This window comes from Aphelocoma coerulescens, chromosome 10 (genome assembly GCF_041296385.1).
Source record: "Aphelocoma coerulescens isolate FSJ_1873_10779 chromosome 10, UR_Acoe_1.0, whole genome shotgun sequence".
Taxonomy (NCBI): Eukaryota; Metazoa; Chordata; class Aves; order Passeriformes; family Corvidae; genus Aphelocoma; species Aphelocoma coerulescens.
The window spans coordinates 16,713,407-16,738,839 of NC_091024.1; the positions used below are offsets into that span (position 1 = coordinate 16,713,407).

Here is a 25,433-nt window from a genome sequence, read left to right on the forward strand (position 1 = left end):
GTACAGCCTTTCTGATATGACATTACCTGGTCTAAGAGTACTTCCTTTTTCCTTTTCTTTTATTTGAGGCTTGTGGTCTGATGATTTATCAGTACTGGGAAGACCACCTGATGGAACACTGAAGGTTAGAAAACTCATGATGGAAAGCAAAGCCTCTGTGTGAAGTACTATATCCAAACATGAAAAGATGACCTAAAACGAGGGCAAGGAGACAAAGTAACATTGTTATTTAGTAGTAGTCTATTGCCAAACAACTCAGACTTGTTGCAATAGAATCAAAGGAAAAAAGTGTCTTGCTCAATTTCACAAGTATTTGACTCTTCCATCTCCATCTCCTTCAACTTCACACCACATGAGCTCCAGAACAGATGAGGGTACTACAGAAAGCTTAAGGGAAGCTTAAAAGAGCTACAGAGGAACTGTGCCAATCTAAAAATTGATGCCTCATGTGGTTATGCTCTTTCAGGACACTCTCTTCAGTTCTGCTGCCTTTCATTGTGGACTATGGAGCACTTTGGTTGACAGCTTCAGAACCTCATACGAAGCTATTTTAGTAGACATGGTACAACAACAAAAAACCAAAACACCAAGATTCAAAATTTGCAATCAGAACAGGGAGTATGCAAGCAGCAACTACTCTTGCCACTATTACTTAGTGAAACTCAGCATCAGTCACTTATTCCACTTAAGGCCATCAAGAAGCAGCTTGACCCACCACCACTACTTTAAAAGAAACATTTTAAAAGCAGAATTACATGCTTATTTCAAAAGTCACTGAAGCCAAGAAAAATTACCCATGAATGCTTTCAGGAGAAGTAAGAGGACTAATTGCACTCAAGACCCCTGAGAATGCTACTTGGACATTTCAGCTCACATCTCCATTTCACCGTTACTAACTGTTACAAGCTCTGGAACACAAGGCCTTGGTTTCGCTCTCTGCTAAGTGTATCACCCCAAAAAGAAAGTACATGCTAAAGGCCTCAGTTAAAATTCATAAGGACATTTTTCTAGCTAGCTAAAAATGTACAGTTTTTAGTTTAGAAAAATTAATACAATAAATACTTCTGTAAAAAAAAATCCTTTTGTTCTACCTGGATTTGTCTTTGAAGTACTTAAATACAAAGCAGTAGGTTTTAATGATGAGAGTCAGGGTTTTGGGTTGGTTTTGATCCCTTTCTTCTCTTCAATGAGAAAAAAAAAAGGGAGCAACTAACACAGCTGCTACCATTTGAAAAACTTAATAAAAATTTAAATACATCCAGTGCTTACATTGATGTTTTGCTTGGTGCTTTGGTAAGTAGTAGCAAAGTCTGGTCCATCAGGGTCAGCCTAAGGGGAAAAAAAAAAAAAGAAAAGGGACAGTCAGTTTCTATTGAATTAGCCAATAATTAATAAATAATTATTAATAATTTTATTAACTGAATTATTTGAATTTAGCCCACACACAAGGACTATTCCAACTGCAAAAGGAAACAAAGGAGAGTGATGAAGCCTGAACAAACAAGTTCTCCAAATAAGGCACAAGCAAGGCAGCCAGAATGGGGTACTCACAATGCTCTGCTCAGAGACATTTCATAGCACATATCTTGTGAAAATTCAACTGGCCAGTTACAAAACTTTCTCCCATCTAGAATCTATTTAAAGTGGGTCAATTTATGCTTTGTACTTTGCCAGCACAAATTAATTTATTTTTCACTACGTAAATGATGCCATTACAGATAAGAGTAATGAGGAGTCCCCTGGTTCTATAACCTATCAGATTCCCAAGTATTCATGCAATTTTTGAAGGCCTTTTTTTTAGCTACCAACATATCACTCCTCAAATGTGAGTTTTGTCACCTGTAGAGTCACTCTTCACTTCCACAGGCAAGGACCATCTCACCTGTTAAGTTTCACAAAGCTACTCATTTGTGCTGTACACACAGAACACAAACAAGTACTTGTCTTGCCAGTGATTTCAGTAATAGTGCTGACTTATGAAGCAAGCACTATATGGAAGCAGTGGAGGATTAAATTAAATGCTAAACCGAAAAACAGGTATTTGGGAGAAGGCCTGTGTAAGTTTTAGCTACAATTCTACAGGCTAAGTAAGGAAGCCTTATTTTACTCTCCATGTAATCTTAGTGAAAATGTATTGAAACCTTAATATATTCCATTTTCAAAAGATGTTCATCTGTCTCGCTTGAGGAATTAAGAATGCAAAGAGGATCTCCTTTTGAGTCTGCAAACAAAGAAATAAAAATGTGAAGTGTTTCCACTCACAAGCTTTACTCCACCAACGTATCCATATTAATTCTCTATTACATGCTAATTAGATACTATTCTTACTGAAAGAGTGAAAGTAAACAGCTGTTTTCACTGAGAAGTTGCATATTAAGCATTATCTTGTGAAATGCTATATTCACTTTATTTTAAATTAAACTAGTAAAAATTAACTTATCTTGCTCCTGAAACAAGATTCAAAACTGAAAGTTCTTTGCATTCCTACTTTCAGGTTTTCACAGTCAAAACCTTACTTTTCTACTTCGGATAAATGGCTATTTCAGTCATCACTTCACCATCAGTTTGAATTGTTACCTGACCAACTAAGGAAGCACTCCCATTTCCAGTGCTGCCAGAACTGGTCATAAAGCACAGAATCAGAAGCTCATCAAAACACACTGAACAGCTGGAATACTTCTCAGGAACACCATTCCTGCTCAAAGTAGGCAACTCACTCAAATACATTAACTCTAACTCTAGCAATTGCAGTAAAACTTGGTATCAGGTAAAACAGATTAGTATCTAAATTACCCTTCCCCCTCCCCCCCATTATTGGTTTTTAGCATGTTATCCTCTGCCTGTAAATTCAATTGCACACATTCTACTGACTGTACCAGTTCTCTAGAAGACTTACCATTTATTTCAGTGCATCTCATTGTAATTTTTTTCAGATATGCTGCTGCAGCTAATTCATGATTTCTAATTTTGGTTTTGGTTCCAAGCTGTAGCACAGTTAGAATATGTAATGGATGTCTCTCCTTCTGAACCTGCTTCATCAAGGTTATTACAGCCTTGAACAAGGAAAGGGAAATAAGCTCAATATTTCAGGGAAGCTGTTCAGACACACCAGGCAGTTATAAGCAGGCACAGCTAAATGTGACACATAATATTAATCTAGACATTTTGCATTTTTACAAAGAGCCTTTTACAAGACCAGTCTGCTAAAGATTTCCTCTGGCCCCTGCTCTGTTCCTCTTGCTTGTTTTCTTTTTGTTGCCAAATCAAACTGTTAAAATGGACTTTATAACCCCCTACTTCTAAGCAACAGACTTGAGTACCGAGTTCAGATAGAATGAGTTGTAGACATGGATACATACCTCTTTGATTTCAAAATTAAGTAGCATATTGATTACATCTTCATTTAATGTTATTTTTCTCTTTTCAGACAACATTCCTTCTGGAACACTCTGATCCTGTATCAAAACTGATCTCTCCAGTTCTTTGGTTTTACCTGAAACAGTCAATAAATTGCTTAACTTGTGAAACTGCCACCATTTGTTTAGCTCAAGAAACACATACAGTTTTTTTATTCATTTAGATGGCTTACATTCACCTAAGATAAGATAGCAACATTTCCACAAGCAGAGCCTTTAACTTCAGAGCATGAAAAGGAAATAGAAACATGTTCTGGCAACAAGGTAACTCTGACATCTCAATACCTTGATAGGTCCTTGACTACTTAGCTAACACAATTACCAATTTTGCCTTGTAATGTTTCCAGTTTCTTGAAGTATCAAAGTATAGACACTGTCCTTGCAAAAGTAAGAAGAGGTTATCACTTAATGCTCAGTTTATCACCATACTCTGGGATCTAAACTTGCTTTCCAGATAATATGCTTTTCCTTATTCCTGAAAGTGAACATGCTTACTATTCATGACAAATAAATTCCATCTCTGACCTTCCTTTTGCAGTACTGATTTTGTATCCATTTGATTTTCCTCTGCTTCACCCAGGTTTTCCGTCAATACTTTGAGAAAGACATTCAAATCCTCTTGACTTAACACAACCTAAGAAACGGCAGATCACAATTCTCAGGAAAAACACACTGTTCCTTGAACTTATCACCAGCTAACAAAGCAGAACAATGTTTCCTGGCATAAAGAGTGCTTATTTACAGGTATTTTGTCAGCAGAATCATCCCTTCAATAACAAAATTAAATTCTTTTGATCACTTATTGTTTAAGTCTGAGGAGATGGAAGGTTTTGACCTCCCAAGCTGTATCAATATACACTGCAGCAATTTAACATACCTATGCCTTTAATACATTCCTGTCAATGACGTGCCCCTTCATGATATTTTATTCCAGTTTCACCCAAGATGTCCCTGGAACTTTCTTTCACAGTACATAAAATGCTACAAAAAACAAGTATCCCACTCAAGGGTGACGGAAGATAGGAAGCTGGAGTTACTAAAGCAAATATTTTCATTAATTTAAACTCCTCTCAAGAAGATTCCATTTTTAAAGAAAAAAAGGCAAAACACTTAAAAGAATTCTTGCTGAGAGAACTGGTCACAAAACCATTTATGCAATTCTTTCAAACCTCTACATTCATCTAGGTGGGGTTAAATCCTGTTACATTCCTGAAATCCACTTCACACCTACTAAAAATTTGCAGCTTGTTGCCCCTTTGTGTCCAGAAATAACATTAAGGGTTGCTCTCACAGTATGCATTATCACCACCTTCTCAGAAGACTTACATTCATTGTATCCAGACACCCCGTGACCTCCAGCACTGGTAACTTGTGAAACCAAATTGCAGAGAGATTTCGTTTCACAGATAGACTTAAATTAATAGGGTGAAGTATCTGAATATCTGGATGTGACAAATCTGTCTCCACAGTGGTCCTGGAAACACAGAGATGAAAAGAAAGAAAACAGTTGGGAAGTTGGAAGTCACATGTTAGATTTTAAAAAATCTTAAATCTCAAATGTAACACCAAACACTTTCCTGAGCAGAACAGTTTCTGATTTTATTACTGATCTAGTTGCTCTAAGATAACAGGCTAGCATTTTAATAACACATATTTGACACTAGCACCAACCATGGTTTCTAGGCAAGAACATTAATGTTCTACAGAGTATTAATCACTGTACCTCGATAGTTTCAGCTTTGTCAGCTGCACATCCATTTTGTCAATGACTGGAGGGAGTGAACTGCCTTCTGCGGACACCAAGACAAACTGGTTCTGAACCTTAATCAAACCAAGATCTATTACTATTGCATTGGGGGAAACAGAGGACTGGGGGATAAGTATAACTGGTGCTTTCAAGTGAATGTCCATTGCAAGCCGAAAACTCCTTTGGGCCAGGTCTTTCACACTGGTAGCAGCCTTTTCTGCAGCTTGGACTGTAGCAGCACTCAGTGCCTCCTTAGCTGCCTGGAAGTTGTTCAAGAAGGTCTAGAAAAGCAGTTGAAGAGAAAGGAGAAATGTCTGTAAACAGTTTTTAACCTAGATTACTTTCTCATTCTACATCATTATCCACCAATTATGCTGCCTACTGTGTTGAATTTTCCATGGGAAAAGACAACTGAATGCCTTCTGTCATGACCTTTGGGGGTCAAAGAAGTACTAATCAGTATAATCCACTTATTTTAAATCCATCTCCATTTTTTCTTCTTTCCTTAGCTACAAGACTACTTAGCTCATTAGCTTTTATGGACACAATTTTGAAAGTCCCTCTTGCCCTCAGTGAATATTACTGAATTCCTATTAAAGAACCTACTGAATGAGAGAAAGCCCACTGGTGCTTCATTGAAAAAGCCATCATTAGGGTACTTGAACACACTAATATTTACACTGGGTAATTTGCAGACATCATGACAACTCTGCAGGAAGATTTGCCTCTAGTGTTAGCTCTGACATGTTTGCAATGAAGTCAGAATTTTGCTAGGGTGGAAAGGGGAGCAAACAAAAAACCCCCAAACTACCTCAACAGCACCAAGTTTTTCTCTGTTTCCAAAAGTGAGGGTGGGAAGTGACCCACTTGAAATTGAAACCAGTTACTTACAAAAGTTTTTTAATAGTACACATGAAAAATTAAGCCCATCCCTTCTCTTTCAGAAACTGAAGCTACCACTTGTACTGAGGGCACAGCCTGGGAGACTGATCTGAGAATGCTGCAGAAACATACAAAGGGAATAAGACTTACCAGGAGAGACATGAGAAATTTGTGAAGGTACACCAGTTGGATACAGCCCACTTTCAAACATATGGTACCATCCACTTTTGACATGTCAGTGTAGGCTTCTCCCTCAGTAGCATGAGGATTTAATGTCAGATTGAAACTGAAAACTTCATCTCCCACTATAGACACAGCCTAGAAGGAGAGAAACAGCACCCACCAGCCATCAGCAGCTTCTACAAAGGTACTTAGCACAAAGAAATAAAGATACCATCAGCCTATCAGATTACAAGTTAGATTATTAGGTTTCTAATCCTTTTAGGCATCCATTCTTGTAATATGAAAATTATTCTTTATGATGTATCTTACTTGAAAATACTTATTCATGACAAATCAAAGACTTTTAAAGGAGTGAAATATGTATTACATTTCACTTTTATGCACATCAAACTAACCAAGAATCAAGTAAAAGTTAAAATCTTGTAGTTGAGTACTTTTTTATGAAGGGTCCTTGAATCAACATCTGTGACAACTATGTCTTTAAGTCGGGCAAAGAATACAGTGTGACTCGGCTGAAGGCAAAGAGATGAGTCAAGACCTGCAAAGTACAAAAATAGAAACAGAGTCTTGCATAGCAGAAGTAACATTTACTTTCAGGGTGGGGACACCAGCAGAGGAAGTGAGGAAAAGTTACTAAGCTTTAAGAATGTGACTGTACTACAGCTTCATCCAAAACAAAATAGAAATATTTCTAATACAGATACTGTCTCAATATCAATCATCTCTGGAAATAACTGAGCTACTATTCGTAGAAAAATACCAACAATAATCCACTTCTTAATAAGCAAGCTATTGAGTGCATTGAGATTTTCTATTGGAAAAGATGTTACTATACCAAATTATTTGAATACAATACTTTTGCATACATAATCTTGTGTGAATACATTATATGATTTAAAGATGGGCACAAGCAAAAGACTTCATGAACTGCAGTACTAATCTTGCATATCACACATTCTTAAATATTCATGAGAGAGTGTTGGCAGCTATAAGGATGGGCAGTTATAGTCAGTCAGAAGTAAAACTGCCCCAAAAAATTATCAATAGCCCTTCCGAGGGGTAAAACCAATCAAGAAAACAAAACCAAAACAAGGAACCCAAACAAACCCCTTAGGGTTAAAAACTAAAGAAAACATTTTTAAGGGGTTTTTTATCATAATTAATTATTTATCCTAAATAATTTCATGGTATACCATAAAAATATCCAACACTTAGTACAACATGAAAAGCCACCCACAATCAAGCTCCTTTAAAGCATGAACCTAATCACATGAGTAATAACGCACCACATTTTTCTAGCTGGAGGCCAGAACATTATGACAGATTTGAAGGCTGACTTTGAAAACAAGACTTCAAGCCATTTTTGCACAGACAACAATAAATAAACAAATAAATAAAAAAAGATGCTGCACATTTACACCTTATTTTTAGTCCAATTATTAGCTGTTGCTTTGACACTAAAGTACCAGAGCAGTTACTACTAATAAAGAATTTAATACCTTGTATCTTGATCTCTGCAATGTTCTTTTTTTCATCACAAATATTTAAACAGAAGGCATCCAGCTTGGCAAAAAGCTTGAAGTCAAACACATCCTTATCCTTGGAAGGTCTAGACACTAGAAATAAGAGAAGGTGAGATTTTCAAGGTACTTACCTACCAAGTTGTATTTTCAGTTTCATCTTTATTTCTACAAAGCTAATCATATTTCTCTGGATTTGCTTTGCCAGCATGCAACACATCCTTCTAGAACCATCATTTAGACAATCATAACTGTACCTTTCTTCAATCTAGAGTCATCTTCTGGCTTTTCTTCTTTGGATGGTGTCTCTCCACTTCTACCACTGCCTGATGGGCTAATAGCTGTTAGAAAACTGACAGCAGACATAAGGGCCTCTGTATGCAACAGGAGGTTCAATGATGAAAAAGTTACCTGTTGAAAACATGAGACGCCATAGGACCAAACAATATCTTAAAAGTGTAAGAGTTGGACTGAGGTGCAAAAGCACCCAGTGCAACAGGAACATTCTTTACTAACAGAAAAGCTGCATGTGTGACTAGCAAGAGATCATAAAGGAAAATCTTCCTGTAAAGGAGAAAGGGGATAAGCTTATAAAGTAAGAAAACCTAGCAACAATCCAGCTGCTACAGCTGTTAACTGCTAACCTATAACCTCCTCAGTACAAAAACAGCGATACAAAACTAATTTTGTCAAACACAGCCTTGGGCTTGAATGCTCCTGCAATAATAGTACTACCAGAATGGGTAAATGGCAGGTGGCTGACATGCAGATATTTAGAATATAGGTATTCCTCAGTAAATCCACTAAGGAGTCCAAAAGGTGAGTAAGTGCTGGCTGTGTAGTTTAATAAAAGTTGTCCACTTGAATGGGCTTGAAACTGGAAATAGAGCCCAAATGCAATTCTTCCAGGCACAGAAGTCCCATCGAAGAGCTGCAAGGCAACAGCAACTTCAGACGACGTACAGAAAATTGAGTTCTCTTAACATAAGCACTACCCCATAGTGAAGACAGTTAACTCAGCAACACTGGAGTACTAGAACTGTCATCTCCTGCTGCAGCTTCAGGAACTTCTTTTTGGCAAAAAGATTTCAGTATTAACGAAAGTTCCATGATAAAATCTATAGACACTCTAAAACTATTAAGTTACAAGTGAAATATTTCAGTCCTCACACTAAAATGTGGCAGGCAAAATAATGCCATAAAGGTATAAAGAGGAGAAAGTACCTATCACAGAAAACACCATCCTCTATACTTTATTTCAAGAATGCCTCAAGTCACTATTTTTCCTTAGATTGAAATCTGACTCAAAATTACACCATTAGTAAAAAAAAACCCACACTCAGACATGGGTTTAGACTTCTCATGAAAGACAGCCAACAGAGTCCTGAATACATGGCACTCACAATACAGCTTATTTGACATGAAAGACTTTGTGACTCCATTACAGTTTCCCATACTGGGCCACTGAATGATCATCATGATCCCTGATGCATGAGAAGGTGCATTCTTACAGTAGTTTGAATTTCATCCACGTGAGCTAGACAGACTTTTTCAGCACAGTTCAACAAACTTTCTGCTCTTAAGTGGGATAAAAATTTTCAAGGATGTTTTAACACCTGAAATCTACTGGAAGGCTGGTGGGCAGGAAAACAGGAAAGCAAACAACTCTTATTAATTCCTCTGTTCTGAGCAAGCAAACCAAAAGAAAACAGGCAATAAAATCTGCAAACACTCACTTGAATCATCTGTTCAGTGTTGTCAAAAATTGTCTGAAACTGTGGCCCATTTCTGTCAGCCTGAAATGATTTGCATGAAGGTTAATATTAATTCCAACCAGTCACTGTCCTCTTCAGAAGATACAGAACAATCCAATTAGCTCTGAATAGTAGCTTTAGGACTATATATAGACTGTTTTAAGAACATGTAGAAATGCTTTAAAAATAATTTTTAAAAGCTTTGTGTATACCTTGACATATTCCACCTTCAGAAGGTCTAAGCCAGGCTTGTCTGAGGAACTAATTAGATGAATGGGTGCTTTTTTACCTGTAAAACACAAGAGATAAACAAGAATCGGGATCGTTTCTGTTCTTTCAGAGAACCAAACGACTTGTGCCTTGAAGGTAGGGATTAACTTTCAGTATCATTTGCTAAAATACATTGCACCACCAAATATGAGTCACTGGTTTCTCTTATGCTAAGTCCAAAAAGGCAAAACCCTTCTCCATCCCAAGACTGAGCCCTAAGCCATTTATTTATCCCATAAGCATTATGGTGAAAGTCCAGAGCTTCTCAACTGTACCACAGGCACAAGCACTGCCAATGGACAGCTGCACATTACCTGGGAAACTGGGACAACATTTCCATTTCAGTGAGCACAAGGCACAGGGGAGTTCAGAGTACCTGCTACACACACACACACACGTCTACTTCTCTGCCATTGCTTATTACCTCCAATTCCATAGTAATCCAAGCTTATTTTCTTCAAATAAGATACAGCTGCTAAATTATAGGTTTTGACAGTAGCTTCTGTCCCAAGATGCATTACATCAAATACAAGTACTGTTTCCTCAATTTTCTTTTGCCTGGTGAGTTCTACTAAAACCTGGATGAGCAAGAAATATGGTTATACCATCTTTTCACATGTAGTAATCTCACCAAAAAAAGTGCAAAATTAATGCCCTCCCTGCTTTGTTGGAAGCACTGTTTTTATTACAGACTAAAGAGTATAAAATAGAAAGAAAAAGTGATTGTTTGATGGTGAAAGATATAAACATATCTATAACAAATATAAAAATATTTGGGGATTTTGTCTTTGCAAGAGACCTGTCTGGGTACTGATTTCGTTCTTCCAGTGCAAACTTCCCACTCCCCACCCCCTAATTATGACCTGGTACTATTTTTTCTACTAAAAATACTCCAATAAGGGAATTTTTTTTTTATACATACTTTATCTGTGCATATGCATTATGTTTTATTTATATGCATCACATACAGATAAGAAATAACTCATACGCATAGAAATATGCACATGTATACATGTATTTTTTTTGTTTGGTGATTATGTTTTTGCATCCACTAATCTGAAGAATGACAGTAAATGAATATTGGATTTTTTTTAAAAGTATTCTTTAGATAGAGGAAAATAGAATTACAAACATACTTCTTTAATTTCAAACTTCAGCTGAAGATCTATCAGTTCCTCCCGAGCAGGTTCCTCTTTTCTTATTTCTTCTCCTTTAATTACTGAACTGTCAGTTGGTTCAGAGCTTTCATCAAAATCAAAATATTCTTCTTCAGAGTCTACAGAAGTGAAATTAATTCCTCAGTAAACTTTTTCCAGAAATGGGGGTAAATATTCCACCCTCTCTTTCCCATTCCAGTTGCATTTTTAACTGCCTGAGCAGTTTAAACCTGACCTGACAAAATACACTTTAGATCTACACTGCTCTCTTTCCCACTGGATGGGAAGTGAACAAAACTAAAGCCCTATTAAGGACAGCACTAGAGTCTAAGGCATCATTAGACATTCAAGAACACATAAGCAAGTAATAATAAGGGAAGCTCCAAGAAACAAGTGTCACAGTTCCACTATGGGAAGTTCATCTCTAGAACAGCCATGGAAATAAATGCTCAAATCCACAGTGTCAATACAGTAATTTTTCAGTAATGTATTATTCTAATTCTGTCTTTTCAGAAAAAGGAGAGCTTTGCTAATGCAAAACAGTCAGAACAACCTGATACAGTCTGTATTCACAGTTCACTCATTTGAAGAGGTTGCTCATGCATAATATTAATTATCAAAACAAAGCAGGTTTGCTTTTTAGAAAAAGCAAGTTTATTATTCTGAGGTAACATCAGCATCTTAATCAAATCTCCTATTGAGGGTAGACACAACCTATCATGCTGATCTCTGTTGTCCTTATATGTTTTAACATCAATAACAATAATATGGAAGTATTAGCTGTTCCTTAAGTTACAGCCTTCTACCTTTACAAAAACATCTGTACCTTCTTACCTGACACTATTTCTGCTAACAACTGGGGTGTATTAAGTAACCCTTTACCAACAACAGGAATTGTGGGAATAGCTGGTACCTGGAGGGAAAAAAAAGAGGAAAATAACCAATACAGTATTTTAAAGTTTATATAACTTGGTATGTTCATATTCTGATGATGAATGTTCCACAATGCCTCCCCCCACATTCTTTGCCAAGGTCAGCTCTGCCAATACTTACATTGAAAGCAGCAGGACAATGGCAAAGGCTCCACCAGCCTTGTTTTTGGAAGCCCAGAATGTTCTGATGGTAAGTCAATGAAGACCTTGCCTAGTGATGCCTTTATTTTCCCCTCAGTTTTCTTAGTTGTCAGCTTACCTTTGTGCTTGGAATTGACATAGATGACTTCTGAGGCAGTGGAATGCTATCAATCAGATCAAAGATTGCCTTCATTTTCTGGTCAGAGAGTCTGACATGCACCAAAGGAAGTCCTCCTGACACTTTAAACCTTTTTAAAAAAAACAACTGATTAAACTCCTAAACAAAAAGGTACCAATTCTTCATTTAAATATTACCAATATGGATACTCCTATATAAAGATCACATATCAGTAAAGCCAAGGATTCTCCATCAAAACAGGGCTTGGACTTAATTTAAGCAGTAGTTAGTAACGACCAAAGGGTCCAAGGAACTACTACCCAAAAAAGATTTTGCCAACAGCAGTAACCTATTTCTACTTCTTAGTTAATACCTTCAAATTATGAAGTGCAACTGAACCTTTAGGGAAAACACAGCTTTCTTCTCTCTAAGTACATAGTAATTATAAATGAGTCTTTTCAACATTAATATATTACTTTGCCATCCTGGAATCTCTTTCCACCATTGATTTTGCCAACTGTACGTGAATATCCATAGGCTGCAAAATGTGCAGAGTTGATGGATGTTGGAAACGAGCCTTCTTCCAGTCTTCACCTGAAAATGTCCAGTAAATTTAGATGAAAAAAACCATCACTCACTGATTGTTTTAATTAAGGCATCATTAAAGTAACTACTTGTGGTGTATCTCTAGGACGGTAAAAAAACCCACTCACCAACTAAAGAAACCTCAAACAACTTAGGTCAAATATTTTAAGAGCTTTTAATCCCATTTGTGAACATGTCTGCCTTAGCAACATTAAACCAAATTCTACACTAAAAGATGTACCTACACTGACCCCTAGAAAAACAGATGGATAGACAGATACATAGACAGATAAAAGATAAAACAGCAACCTATCATTCTGTTGATTACAGAAATTTAACTACTAAGGCAAATTTTAGCTGTGCTTTTCCTGCATGTGATGGAAAACATAATAGTTCTATTCATTTACATTCATTGCTACCATCAAAGTGATGCACAAGTCCTAACAAAAAGTGAGCAGCTGTTTGAAGAGAAACGAACCAATTTTTTCAAAATTTGGCACCAAACATGTATTATAACCTAACTTTTCATTAACTACTGATTTTAGTTTGTCTTTTTTTTTACTTAAAAAATATATTTATTTATTACAGGTAGGTAGCCTCTGACAATCTTTTGCATAAACAGCAGCTATGTTGTTTTGTTACCTGTTCTTCCAAAAAGAAGTTGCACATTTTTAATTTTCACATCAAATTTGTCATAAGCTTTGTCCATAATCTCCTCTAAAGATGAAAAGCTAGAAGCTTCGCTACTGCCTTGATTTATGCTGTTCAGCTAAACACATAACAAACAAAGTAAAATTAAATCATTAAAACCAACATGTGCTATTCATTCTAGTGAAGATGAAAAGATGATTCATAGGAGTTACTAATTGGCATTTGGACTCTTACAGAGAAAATAAATAATTTCCCACTTCACTTATTCTTGATAAGCAGATTTTTTTGTTGTTATTTCCCTCAATCCACTTAATTCAAGCTATGCAAAAAGAATTTTTTTCACTGGTCTATAATTTTACCTATGGAATACAACTAAAATAAATATTTAATCAGTCATGAAGTCAAGTTAAATGACTGCAATCTTTCCATTTTATAGAAACAAGGGAATTAATTTTCAAATTTCAAGAGAAATATTATATCCCCTTTTTTTAATAAAAGGCAATCATTTCACAGAAAACAAAAGTTCATGTGTTCTGCTGAAGAAATGGAAGATACTAAATGATACGGTATTACAGTCACAATTACAATATGAACAAGCTTCCTGAGGAGGATTAACTCATACAAGTATGTCAAAGATAACCTAACAACTCTGATCAAACTGCTGACCCAAATCTATTTGGTAAGAAATATGGCAAGTTAAAAACACACTGACACAGATGATCACCCTGCCTTCTGAAAGCAAGATGGTTCCAGGTGACAGCTATGTTAAAAGAGAATATTTGTTTCCACTGGGCTCATAAGAGAGGTCATTTGTATACCTGAAATGTACCAAAGTCCAAAATCAGCAAATCTGAATTTTCATGGTAGAAACCAGTCTGTGGAACCACAAGGTAGGAAGGTTTCAGATTAATCTTCAAGTCAAGGACTTTCCGCATTTCGATAATATGAACTAATCCTTAAACAAAAAGGAAAGGGCATTGAAATGTAAATACTATTCACAAGTGAAACAATTGTGCCAGTCAGCATCCAAAAGGATGTTATCTGAAAGATAAAGCCTCTTGTGTCAAGACTTGCTTTTGTAGCATTCTACTGATTTCTCACTGAACTCAATGTTCCTTCCCACAAAACATCCATTAAACCTCCAAGTAACCAAGTGAGAAGAAATTAATACTATCCCAGCTGAAATGGCACCAACTCAAGGAAAAATCCCAATCCTGCTATTTGGCCATCAGTCAAAACAAACCAAGTGTTTAGGCATTGAAACATACCGAAACATTATTATTTTGAAACATTATAAGGGTTCACCTTCATTGAGATTTGTTACTATCTTACCTGTAGCAGTTCTTTCCTTGATTTCTTCCAGTTTCATTAATGTGGCTGTTGTTAATCTTTCAAGATCCATTCCCTTACTTGTCTGAAAGAATTCTACCATTGCATTTATTGTTCTCTTAAAAAAAAAAAAAAGACAAGAATTAGCAATATACATAGAAGTCACACAATAAAAACTCAAAATCAGATCTCAACAGAGCAAGGAGAGTAACAGCAGAGAAAGAGGACTCAGAAAGAGCTGAGAGTTTTGGTTACTACTCACTGCATCATATTTTATTTCCACAGGCTGCGATTCAATAGTAAGGCTCTGGTCAGCTGTACTGTCCTCTGGGTTTACATCAAACTCAATCTTAAGCAGAGAAGATTTGCTATCCCCTATGGAAGCCACAAGAGATGGTACAATGTTTTCTTGTCTCAGGCCTGTAACATACCAGTTTTCAAGCTTTGCTTCAACCCTAAAGAAGATGAATAGTTAACAATACTTAATTGGGCTAGAGTTAGAATCGGTTGCAAGAGAAAAGAAAAACAGAATATTTATGTTACATAAATAAAAATGTTCAGTAATGTTTACGGTTATGTATGGGTTTAAAAAGCAGTTACAGACTTCTTCTGCTGCAAATGGGAATTCTGTACTGAGAACTGCCCTGACAGTAGTGTTAAGTGGAGTCAGTAGGAAAACACCTTTGAAGAAATCATTGAACACCACCAAACCACACCAACTTCACTCGTCCTTAGAAGTACCTACTACATAAGAAACTGATTTTCAGATCCTGTGCCTCCACCATTGAAATCTGTGACTTTGGGAGGCAACACATTTGGCCATGATCAGTGTCATATGCCTGGCTCTGTAGAGATAACTTAATTACATTTTTTCAAGAACATAACACTAATAAGAGTATCTGTTGTACTGCTTCAGTCTTGCAAACTAAATTATATGACATGCATTTATAGAAAATAATGTCAAAGCTCTCTTTTTGTTTCTCTGCAGCATTCAAGCTGCACCTTGAAAATTCCCCAGAATGGTTTTTAGCAAAAATATTTCAAGAGTCAGTGGCTGAGCTGGTGTTCTTATGTATGAAGCCAGAACTGAAGGAATTGCAAATGAAAGCAAAAAGTGCACAAATTCATTTTCCAGACACTGGAAATCTTATTCATTGACCGTGTAATCCAATAATTTTTGTTCAGTATTTCCAGTGTGCCCTCTCTTAAAACACAGGAAGGTCTCAGCATCTTATGCTCTGGCTGATCTCCCACCCACAGCACACACACATAATTTTTCATTTCTGTAGGCAGTGAGTAACACATTCACTAGCTTGGCTGGAGTGTGTTGGCCACACCATTTCACACTGCTTAGCTATCACTTCCCAAGAGTCATATTCAGCACTTCAACACTTATATTCAAGAAAGAGCTTGCCATTGTTCATGAAAACCAGCAGACAGCATTCCCTTCTTCATTCCATTCTATGTTATTCACCAAATAATATTATTTACAACAGAGTACAATTACAGGACACCCACAAATTTACAAGTCAATATACAACAAGCACTACCCAAGGAAAGTTAAGAAGCTGGGGAGTGGGGTGAGGAGGGGCAGAGATGTTTCTACAAAAAGAAAATACCAATCCAATTACTTAATGGCTTGTGCTCCTGGGCGCTGTGATATCTTAGTACTCAGATCAATTATCTGTACTTTAAGAGTTTCTGCCACATTCTTGTCTTCTTTAATTGTAAGAGACGTGCTTAACAGCTTCAGTGTCACAACATGGGCAACATACTAGTGAGAAGATCAGAGGAAACTGAAATTAGTCATCTCAATATGAATAATTTTTCAGAACTCTTCATTTTAACAAACTGAAATGTGTCCAAGTTTTCCAGTCAACTAAGACTAGAAACACATCTCTATGCAGGAAGCAAAGTACAGTCTTTACTTTATCCAATGTTTACCAGTCATTTCTTTAACATAAAGTAGTGCAATTCAGCAAATGCAGAGCAAATATAGTCTCTTTTCAGCATTCAGGAATTTTTTTTAAACCCTGAAGCAAGCATAGCTAAACTACATTTAGTAGACAACTCTCTAGATCAACCAAAATCATTATAATCCCATGAAGTAACTACATTTTAGAAGACATGGCACGTATGCCTTTGTTGTTCTTGCTGCTAGATGTCAAGTCTTGGCCTTGCCGAGAGGGTTCTGACTTCCCAACATATGCATCATTTTATGACTGTGTCAATCAGCAACTTCAGAAGAACCAAACAATATTTCCTATGGGAATTTGAAGCCTTCACCTTTCTTCAAGGTAATGAGAGAGCTGAAGATATCTTTACACTTAATTTGTTGTGTGGTTTGTTTTTTTTAAACCATCCCATAGGTTGCTTACCTGCTTCGGTAGTGAAAGGTGATAGGAGCTGTCACTATATCCAATAGCAGTAAAAAGTTTAGCTTTCTCCTCCGGAGTCATTAGTTCATCAATAGCTAAAAACCAAAAACCCACACAATTTGCACCTTAATAAATAACAACTACCATTTTTCCTCACATTTGCCTTCTACTGCTTAAGTTGTGCTGACACATTCCATTGATTCTTCATAATGCACTAAATTCCAGATTGTAAAATAATTCACACAGGAGTCTTCATATATGGCGTTACATATGTAGCACATATATAATAATTTTTATTACAAGAGTATCCATAGCTCCCCATGATGAAAATAGATTTCAGGAATTTTAATAGATCAAACCTCTGATACAGACAGCAAATCACCAGGAACAGAGTGTTTCTATTGTTGCCAATTATCACTACAGATGTAAGTGCCATACTCTTCTCCTCACCAAGGTTCTGAAATGTTTATGGCCATTTTAAGAGAATGCCTTATTTACCAGCTCAGTACTCAGTAAGTAGTACTATAAAATGATCAATACTGCATTGCACTGCTTATGCCATACCCTCTCCTGCATAGTAGGAAGCAAAAAAACCATCACTTCTTTTCAATGTAGAAGAAGACCGAATATCTCTCTAGACATTAGTGCATTACAATCTACACCTACTTTCAGGTACAGGGGATTCTTCATCTTCTTTTTTCCTAGATTCTCTTTTACCCCAGAAGCCACCAAACCATCCTCCACTTTTCTTTTCTGCTTCAGTGCTTTTTTTCTTCAGTAATTTTTGTCCTGATCTTATTGTCTACAAACCAGAAATTAAAACATGTTGGCCAAAATGCATAATTAATAGCACTACTATTTTTCTGTAAATATTCTATGTATGTATGCATGGGAAACATACATTTAACTGAGGGACAGCAACACCACACCACAAGGAATTAAGAGCACTTTGACTCACTAGACAGAGACAAAAAGAGGATCAGGGTGAGGGACATGTCTCTGTGTGTCTGTGCATGCAGAGACATAAGCACGCCTTACTTTTACTTTGGACAGTTGTGGGGTTTTTTACATATTTCACCAGTATTTAGACTACAATAAGGTAGGAATTATACAAAAAGACAGAGAGAGTACAAAAAGCAATTATATTTCTTAAATCTAGTAGATTCCTTGACCTAGTAGTACCAAACCTGAGGACTGATCCTGTACCATTTAAAACTTTTGTACTTTTTTTGGAACTGGTTTCCAGTTTGGAAATCAATTTACTCTTGTCCTGTAAGGACAGAAAACTTGTCTTCCTATCTACCTATCCTATGGACAGAAAACTTGTCTTCCTATCTACCTATCCTATCATACACATCAGCAAAATTTTTTAACAAATACTATCATGACAAAACCATCCTAATTGAAGTGCTACAATATTACTGAACAAAAATGACTCCTTACCTCAACTTGTGCTTGTTGTCTTGCTAAGATTATATTGAAGACGTCAAGTTTTCTTTCTAGGTCCTATAAAAATGTATGATCAAATTATTTGCCTCTAAAACACATTTAGGAAAGGCTCTCCACTATAAATTTTCTACCAGCTCCTTCATATTTACACACCAATTGATTTCTAGCTCTGCTCACTTCTATCACAGGTATATCCCACTCCCGGCTGCAAAGCTCACTAGAAGATAAAATTGATGTTAGGCAGTCTAGGTTTTTTTTCTTAACTAGATTACTCTTGCACTTCATTAAATGCACCCATGCTCATTAATCCTCAACCACAGTGTTTTAAATGGCACTTTACTAGTATTTTGTTTTCCACAACAGGTTACACAGAAGTTCAGATTAAAAAGGTATTTCCACAAACCTCTTGTGCTCTTGTAAAACCATCAAGCTGGATTACTCCCAAGTATATCTAAAGAATTATTTCATAGAGAACCCAAAATATAATTCCTCAAAGAAAAAAGGCTCATACCTGAATTTGCCTTTGTGTTTCTTCTGACAGTTTACTCTGTGTTAGCTTGTTCTTGTACACATTTTTGTAACTCTTCAGAAGCTGCCTGTGCTGTTTTATGTTACTCCATGACCACATTCGAGTATGTCTTCTGATGTGAACTTCAAGAACACTGTTACCTGCATATTTCCACCTACAAGAATTCCACACTTGTGAACTACTTCCCATTTCATTTGTGCATTACAACTTACAGGTTGCAGAGGTCGTTTATTAGTATGCACTTTGTTCACCACTTGTGATTTGAATAACTTGGCTTATAAAAATTTTAATGATTTCAACATCACTTTTGAAAAATGAACAGAGGGCTTACATTTAATGCCTGAAGAACTACAAACCTTCATTATTGATCTCTGCATGTTTGCAAATTTGGGCTGTTACAGCATTAAGTTCACTTAAGCACTTTGATAATCAGTATCAGTTAGTACTTTGAAAAAAGCCAAGAAAACATGTATCAGTTCACACCTTTAAAAATTACAGTTGACATACATGGTTCCCCTGTATTACATTTGCTAAGTTTTTTCTTTAGCCTTTCTAAAATTACATTCTAACCTCTAGTGAGAGCACTGGCATTTTGTTCAAATTTTGGGGACTTCAGCTTAGCAAGTGACATTTATTCAGTTGGATCTTCCATCACTCGAATATACGGGCTAAGCAAAGCTCTGTGAAAGTTATAAAATCAGCATGTGATCTAGTTTTAAAACTACTTTTAACCACAACGGAGAATAAAGAGACGGGAGAGGACTCCAGCATCTCCCAAAGAATGCAGAAATGTACACAGCTTACCATTCCCTGGCATTTTTATGGAGAGATACATTTGGCCTAAATCTTCTGTACGGTGTGTGGCGAACCATGTAATCTATGGACTCCAGCAGGTCTATCATGCTGAGGTACTAAACACAGGAAAACAAGTTTCTTAGCAGAGGTTCAGGTTTTGTTTGCAGGCAGTGCTCGAACTGCATGTATACCATGGCCATCAGTATTCTTCAAACTACACAGAAATTTAAGTCCATGCATTTTCATTAGTACCTAAAAGTGGACCAACTACACCCATTGTTCTCAAAGGACACCACTACACAAACCCCTGCTTCCCTCTAAGAACAATAATTTGTAGTTTTATCAGTCCGCTCAGCACAAACTCTCAGGCTTTCTCAAACCAAGCATATTCATTTGTCAATGCACAGTTTCCCTCAGTTTAGAGCTGCCTTTACATTAGTGAACCTTACTGGTACAGTTCTGAAATCAATCTACACTTAGATATCAGTAAGAGCTAAAAAGCTCTTTAAGCAACTAACTGCAAGTTATCTCTGAATAAATGAGAACACTAACATTGCTGGGGAGCCACCTAAATTAGCTGCTTGATATTTCGGCAGTTTTTGTTGCCAAAGCCAGCACACTCCATTAACTTCCATCCTTGCTTGTACTTAGGCAGCTCTGCACTTATAACACTGTTATAGTTTAGTAAGATAAGGGCTACTACTCATGATTCCATTCTCTACGTGAAAAGAATGCTACTGGAAGGGCTGAACACAGATCAGGTGGTGCCCAGAGGGTCCACAGATAAGAGTGTCAGAGTACAAGGATTTAGCACCAGGAAGCAATTGTTACACAGAAGGAAAAAGATCCTACACTTTTCCCACAGGTACTGCTGAACAGTTTAGAAATTCTATGAGCATGTAAGTACAAGAATCCCTAAGAAGAATGTTTTCCAGTGAAAAAACACTATAGTTCATCACAAACCGAAATAGGTGATAAATACCAAACCAACTTACCTGTGGCTTAGTGAATTCAATGATAATTCTCTGTACTTCTACATTACAATCAATCTTAGGAGTTTTCAGTTCTACTTCTGCATATGGGTTGATATACAGTCTTGCAGAGGCTGACACTGGTCTGAAAACTTTAAGATAAAAAAAAAATCGAGATGGATTTTTTACGTATAATTAAAGCATAGCAAGTAATAGATCAACCACTTTGTACTGGTCACGCACATGCTCAAGCTCCACAGAATCAGGATGCAATTCTTAACAACAACAATTAAGATAGCCTAGCAATAGTCAAGAAGTATACAAGCCCTAATATGTTCTATTACATTTAGGTTTTTGTAAAATGAAGATAGTATGGGCATGCCTGCAGGATCAGGATCAGGCTGCTTACACCAACATGCTCAGAACAGTTTAGATTCACTCATTCCTAGCTTACTTACTGTACTGGTAGTCTTCAGGCTGGTTACCACTACAGGGAATTCCTCTTTTCAGCTGATCCTGCAAAGGGATACGATACTGTCTAGCAATTGCTGAAGAGCATTACTTGTTTAGAGTTCTCAAAGCTTTGAGTGGACCAACTTAACTTCATGTGTATTTTGCAGACTTTTGCAGCTGTCAATTCAAGCTGTTTATCAATTTGAGGTTTTACTTCAGACTGAGATTCAGAGAAAAAAGGGGAAAACATCCACAGACAGGCAATGCCTAAGTAACCTGGGTGGTCTTAAACAACTGGATGGTTTTAAGTACTTCACAGTTTTGAGTCAATATTCAGTGTTAGAACCAAGCTCGCTGGGTTAAGTCCATATTTTGTTATGGGCAAAATAAAATAAAAATAAAGATGTCCATAAAAGATGAGCACAAAAGAAAAAGGTAAACAAGTAGTATTGTACAAGGACACACAGAACACCTTTATAAACATCATGGGTCAAAAATATATCATGTCCAAACCCTATAGGGGTTGATAACAAATGAGGTTCACAAAGTATTATTAACAATAGTGAAATGGATTAACATATGACCCTGAATACAGGTGACTGTAAGTGTGAGGAGTGGAGCAGAAATCAGTGTGGTGTAGTTTTGAATACCACAAGAGCTAGAGAAAACAGTACTGTTTAATGCATTTTCTTCTACATTACCAGTATTTGTTCACGGGAGCCATGATAACACATTTTGCTGTGTATGTTCCAATAAGCACTGAGGCTGTCCAGGCACAAAAGCTGCACAGGAAAGAAAACATGCAACAAACTGCATACTCTGTATTCAACCCATTCTGTGAATTTAGCTTTCCATTTGTTAAACAGAAAACATAGGATAGCAAGCTAGACAGCAAATCCACCATTAGCATTGAGATGTATTTAATCTAACAATACTATTTTGAAATGATAATTGAATTGCAAGCTCTTAAAGCACAAGTTCATGCACATCTGTTAAACATGACCCTGGATTACAGGGGCAAAGGTACACAAAACTAGTACACGGCCTAATAAAGAAGCCAGGACTATTAAACACTGCTTATATTGTTCCTATAATTCCTTAGACCTCTGCGGACTCCTTTCTGCACAGGCTAGAGGGGTGGTTCAGGAGGTGGGCAGGGAGAACAGAGAGACCACTTAGCTCCCAGAATCCCAATTACATTAGGAATACAAATTAGATTAGGAAATGGCAATTTGACAACCTCTTTGAAACCACAGCTTCCATGCAGGCTTCCTGTATAATGCATTGAATGAGGGGATAAGCATTCTCATTTAAGAGAAATTATTAAACCATGGAGTTCATTTAAGTTTATGCCTTACATAAAAAGTTATTTGTGCTCTACTTGTGTTTAAACATACATCAAAAATAAAGAAAAACAGGAAAATTCAGAAAGCAAACTATTTTTCCAGCTTTAATATTTAGAGCCCCAGGTTACTGTTCTCCAAGATCAGTTCTTTCTTCACTTGTGTAGGAAAAAACCCAAAACACATTACCTTGTATATTATTTTTGCAGCTTCATTTAAAATGGAAGGTGTCCAGTTCTCGTTTGTTGTCTAAAAGTTCAAAGTGATAAAAGTAATTTTGTGCATCTTAGCTAACACATTTTTGGGTTTATCCTATGCTTCCAAGCAACAAATGCATCCAGTTTCTCTGCATACACACACGTTAAGATAACATACAAAAATCAGTCAGTTTACTTTCATACTTTGATATTCAACTCCTCATCCTACCCATAAAGTGCTTAACAGCTAAGTCAAAGAGAGGTTAGCTGAAATTTTCTGTCCCCACTTCTCAAAAGGCCTGGCAAAATACCAAATTCTTTATCATCATGAAGCAATGTTTGCCCACATTTACTACACCTGGAAAAAACCTGCCCAGTTCTAAAGGTCACTCAGATCACTAGAACAGTTCATTAGAGCAAATCAGTAAGTCTCAGAAAGGGTGATGGTCCTCAGTCCTCTTCTCTTCTGCTTGCTCAAACTGCCAGTACTATTTGCATGAATACAAGATTGTCTTCACTTCCAGCTCTATGCACACTGTCACTGTATCTTCTTACTATGTTCCTTTTCCTTCCTGCTACTGCAAAGACGAGCAAGCTGAACACACAAGAACATGCATTCACACACACATTACCAGTAAACTAAGCTCGCCCAATGTCATTCCCAAGGAAATCGGACACTGTGGGTCTGTGATCTATAAAAATAGAAAAATAACAGGTACTTATGTCTCTTGCTGCAGACATGTATCATTTAAAGTTGACTGAAATCCTAACTGCTCTGAGCAACTTCCTTTGCTTAGTTGTTCTAACTGAAACATTACTGGAACCCACTAAGATAGGCCAAAACTAATACGGCTGTAGTGTAAAGACTTAGGACTTCAATTCAAACTGAAAATTTTCTTTTGGAGTCTATCATCATCATACAGGAAAAAAAAAATTAGAGCACCACATCTCAGTCAGCTATATCACTTTATCCCATGCAGTTCTCTGACCTCCTTAACTTTAGTGTCTCTGAAAACAGTCCCAAAGAACTGTTTGACTGAACCTATTATCTAGTGCTTTTCTTTTAAATTCAATTATCTCATAACAAACTGCTTAATCATTTTCCTAAAGGAAGGTAAAACTAGAAATCCCAGTTTGGTTCATATAAACAAACAATCTTGTTTATCAATTAAGTGTTTTCAGCAATTTGCCTTCAGACCCATGCATGAACCCACCAGCTTCTGCTATTCTGGGCTCTCCCCAGGACACTGAAGAACTCCCTGAAAAACATCTATTGCACCAATACATAAGAACAGACACCGCCCACATTTAGTGAGCAAGGCAGCACTGGACATGGGGAAAGAGAGTATCTATTTCACATATCCATATTTCTGGCATTCGGTCATAGCTGGGACACCTTATTTGAAGAGATGCAGAAGAAACCCCAGCAACTTCTTCAAGGTGGCAAATACAGTTTCTGTATGGACTAGACAATCAGAACTGCACTGAAGAACAATTTTAAATGAAGACAATATGTTCCAGTTACTTACATCATCTTCGTATTTAACATGAATGCCTGTGATTTTGACTTGCACATTTTTTATAACTTGAGTTGCAAGCTTTTCTAAGAAAGTATCCTTCTTCTCCTCCTTTGGTTTGTCTAGAACAAGAATTTTTAAAAAGTCAGTATTCAGTGTAATAATTGTATCTTGAATTTAATTACACCAACAACTACAGCAATGTAAATATAATATTTCCTCTAACATTTCAGTTGTCACTTATTTAGATTACACATTTGCATTTTTTCCTTTTCTGCATATCCATATTCTGAAGATGCGATATTAGCTGCCTGTGCACAACTTAACCACAAGAAAATAAATGTCTTAAGTTTCAGTCAAAACAGCTTCGCTCACAGCAAATTCTGGATTAACATACTTCTCCCTACTCCTTCCAAGGTAAAAGGTTCTCTCTTAAAAGTCCCTCAGTGAGGGGTTTCAAGAAGCAAATAAGTAAGACGGTATAATTGAGCACAAAATAGCCTTGAATAACACATGCCAAGGCAAGCAGTAATATTCACAATCCCTCATTATTTCAGTATAGTGATGTGACTCTATCATCTCCAGCTGTGTTCCAGCATTTTACCTGAAGTATGGCTGGATGAGCTGCTTGTCCTCTAGCTGTCTTTACAAGCTACACTGTTGTGTTCAGCACCCTCCTTACAAAGTGGCTATTCCAGCAAATGCCATCAATCAGCCTACCAAGGCTTTGCTGGAAATGCTACAGATGGCTCAAGTTGAAGAAAATAGTCATGGCTATCCAAGTAGAGAAAAATAAGGACTACAGGGTTTGACCCAGCTTACTCTAACTAACTTTTTACATATGCAGTGCACGCTGAACACAGGTATCTAACTTCATACATCTTGCTAAAAGAATGAGAAACTTTTTTTAAAGCTTTGAGAGGTTCAGGAAATATGCTTAAAAATGAAAAGACTTCACTATTGAACATGATATAACACAGTTTTAGTCAAGAGAGCATTTGATTTCAATTGAAAAAAATTAGGAACGCAGAAGAAACAGAAACATTATATCACTTTTACATGCTACACATATTTCCTCCTATTAACTGATTAAAAAAAACAAACAACACAAAAAAC

At 36.7% G+C, this 25,433-nt stretch overlaps 1 protein-coding gene across 6 annotated transcripts in view; it reads right to left on the minus strand.

Moving 5' to 3' along the window:
* VPS13C (vacuolar protein sorting 13 homolog C) overlaps positions 1-25,433 on the minus strand; it is a 74,366-nt gene that overhangs the window by 39,712 nt on the left and 9,221 nt on the right. For 5 of the 6 annotated variants that reach the window (XM_069025865.1, XM_069025862.1, XM_069025860.1 and 2 more), the window contains 35 exons: positions 24,330-24,439; positions 23,433-23,492; positions 22,793-22,852; positions 21,962-22,042; positions 21,266-21,323; positions 20,832-20,959; positions 19,846-19,952; positions 19,024-19,195; positions 18,507-18,569; positions 17,730-17,865; positions 17,064-17,158; positions 16,317-16,459; positions 14,948-15,140; positions 14,689-14,803; positions 14,175-14,311; positions 13,348-13,474; positions 12,597-12,714; positions 12,121-12,250; positions 11,764-11,842; positions 10,909-11,048; positions 10,197-10,350; positions 9,715-9,791; positions 9,485-9,544; positions 8,006-8,159; positions 7,728-7,844; positions 6,663-6,766; positions 6,196-6,363; positions 5,140-5,444; positions 4,743-4,890; positions 3,942-4,050; positions 3,360-3,493; positions 2,897-3,053; positions 2,142-2,221; positions 1,270-1,329; positions 27-192 (listed from right to left, as the gene is read on the minus strand). In XM_069025865.1, the coding sequence (XP_068881966.1) occupies positions 27-192; positions 1,270-1,329; positions 2,142-2,221; positions 2,897-3,053; positions 3,360-3,493; positions 3,942-4,050; positions 4,743-4,890; positions 5,140-5,444; positions 6,196-6,363; positions 6,663-6,766; positions 7,728-7,844; positions 8,006-8,159; positions 9,485-9,544; positions 9,715-9,791; positions 10,197-10,350; positions 10,909-11,048; positions 11,764-11,842; positions 12,121-12,250; positions 12,597-12,714; positions 13,348-13,474; positions 14,175-14,311; positions 14,689-14,803; positions 14,948-15,140; positions 16,317-16,459; positions 17,064-17,158; positions 17,730-17,865; positions 18,507-18,569; positions 19,024-19,195; positions 19,846-19,952; positions 20,832-20,959; positions 21,266-21,323; positions 21,962-22,042; positions 22,793-22,852; positions 23,433-23,492; positions 24,330-24,439 (4,245 nt within the window). Of the gene's footprint in view, positions 1-26; positions 193-1,269; positions 1,330-2,141; positions 2,222-2,896; positions 3,054-3,359; positions 3,494-3,941; positions 4,051-4,742; positions 4,891-5,139; positions 5,445-6,195; positions 6,364-6,662; positions 6,767-7,727; positions 7,845-8,005; positions 8,160-9,484; positions 9,545-9,714; positions 9,792-10,196; positions 10,351-10,908; positions 11,049-11,763; positions 11,843-12,120; positions 12,251-12,596; positions 12,715-13,347; positions 13,475-14,174; positions 14,312-14,688; positions 14,804-14,947; positions 15,141-16,316; positions 16,460-17,063; positions 17,159-17,729; positions 17,866-18,506; positions 18,570-19,023; positions 19,196-19,845; positions 19,953-20,831; positions 20,960-21,265; positions 21,324-21,961; positions 22,043-22,792; positions 22,853-23,432; positions 23,493-24,329; positions 24,440-25,433 lie in introns of those variants that run through there. The other variant, XM_069025864.1, reaches the window with a different exon arrangement.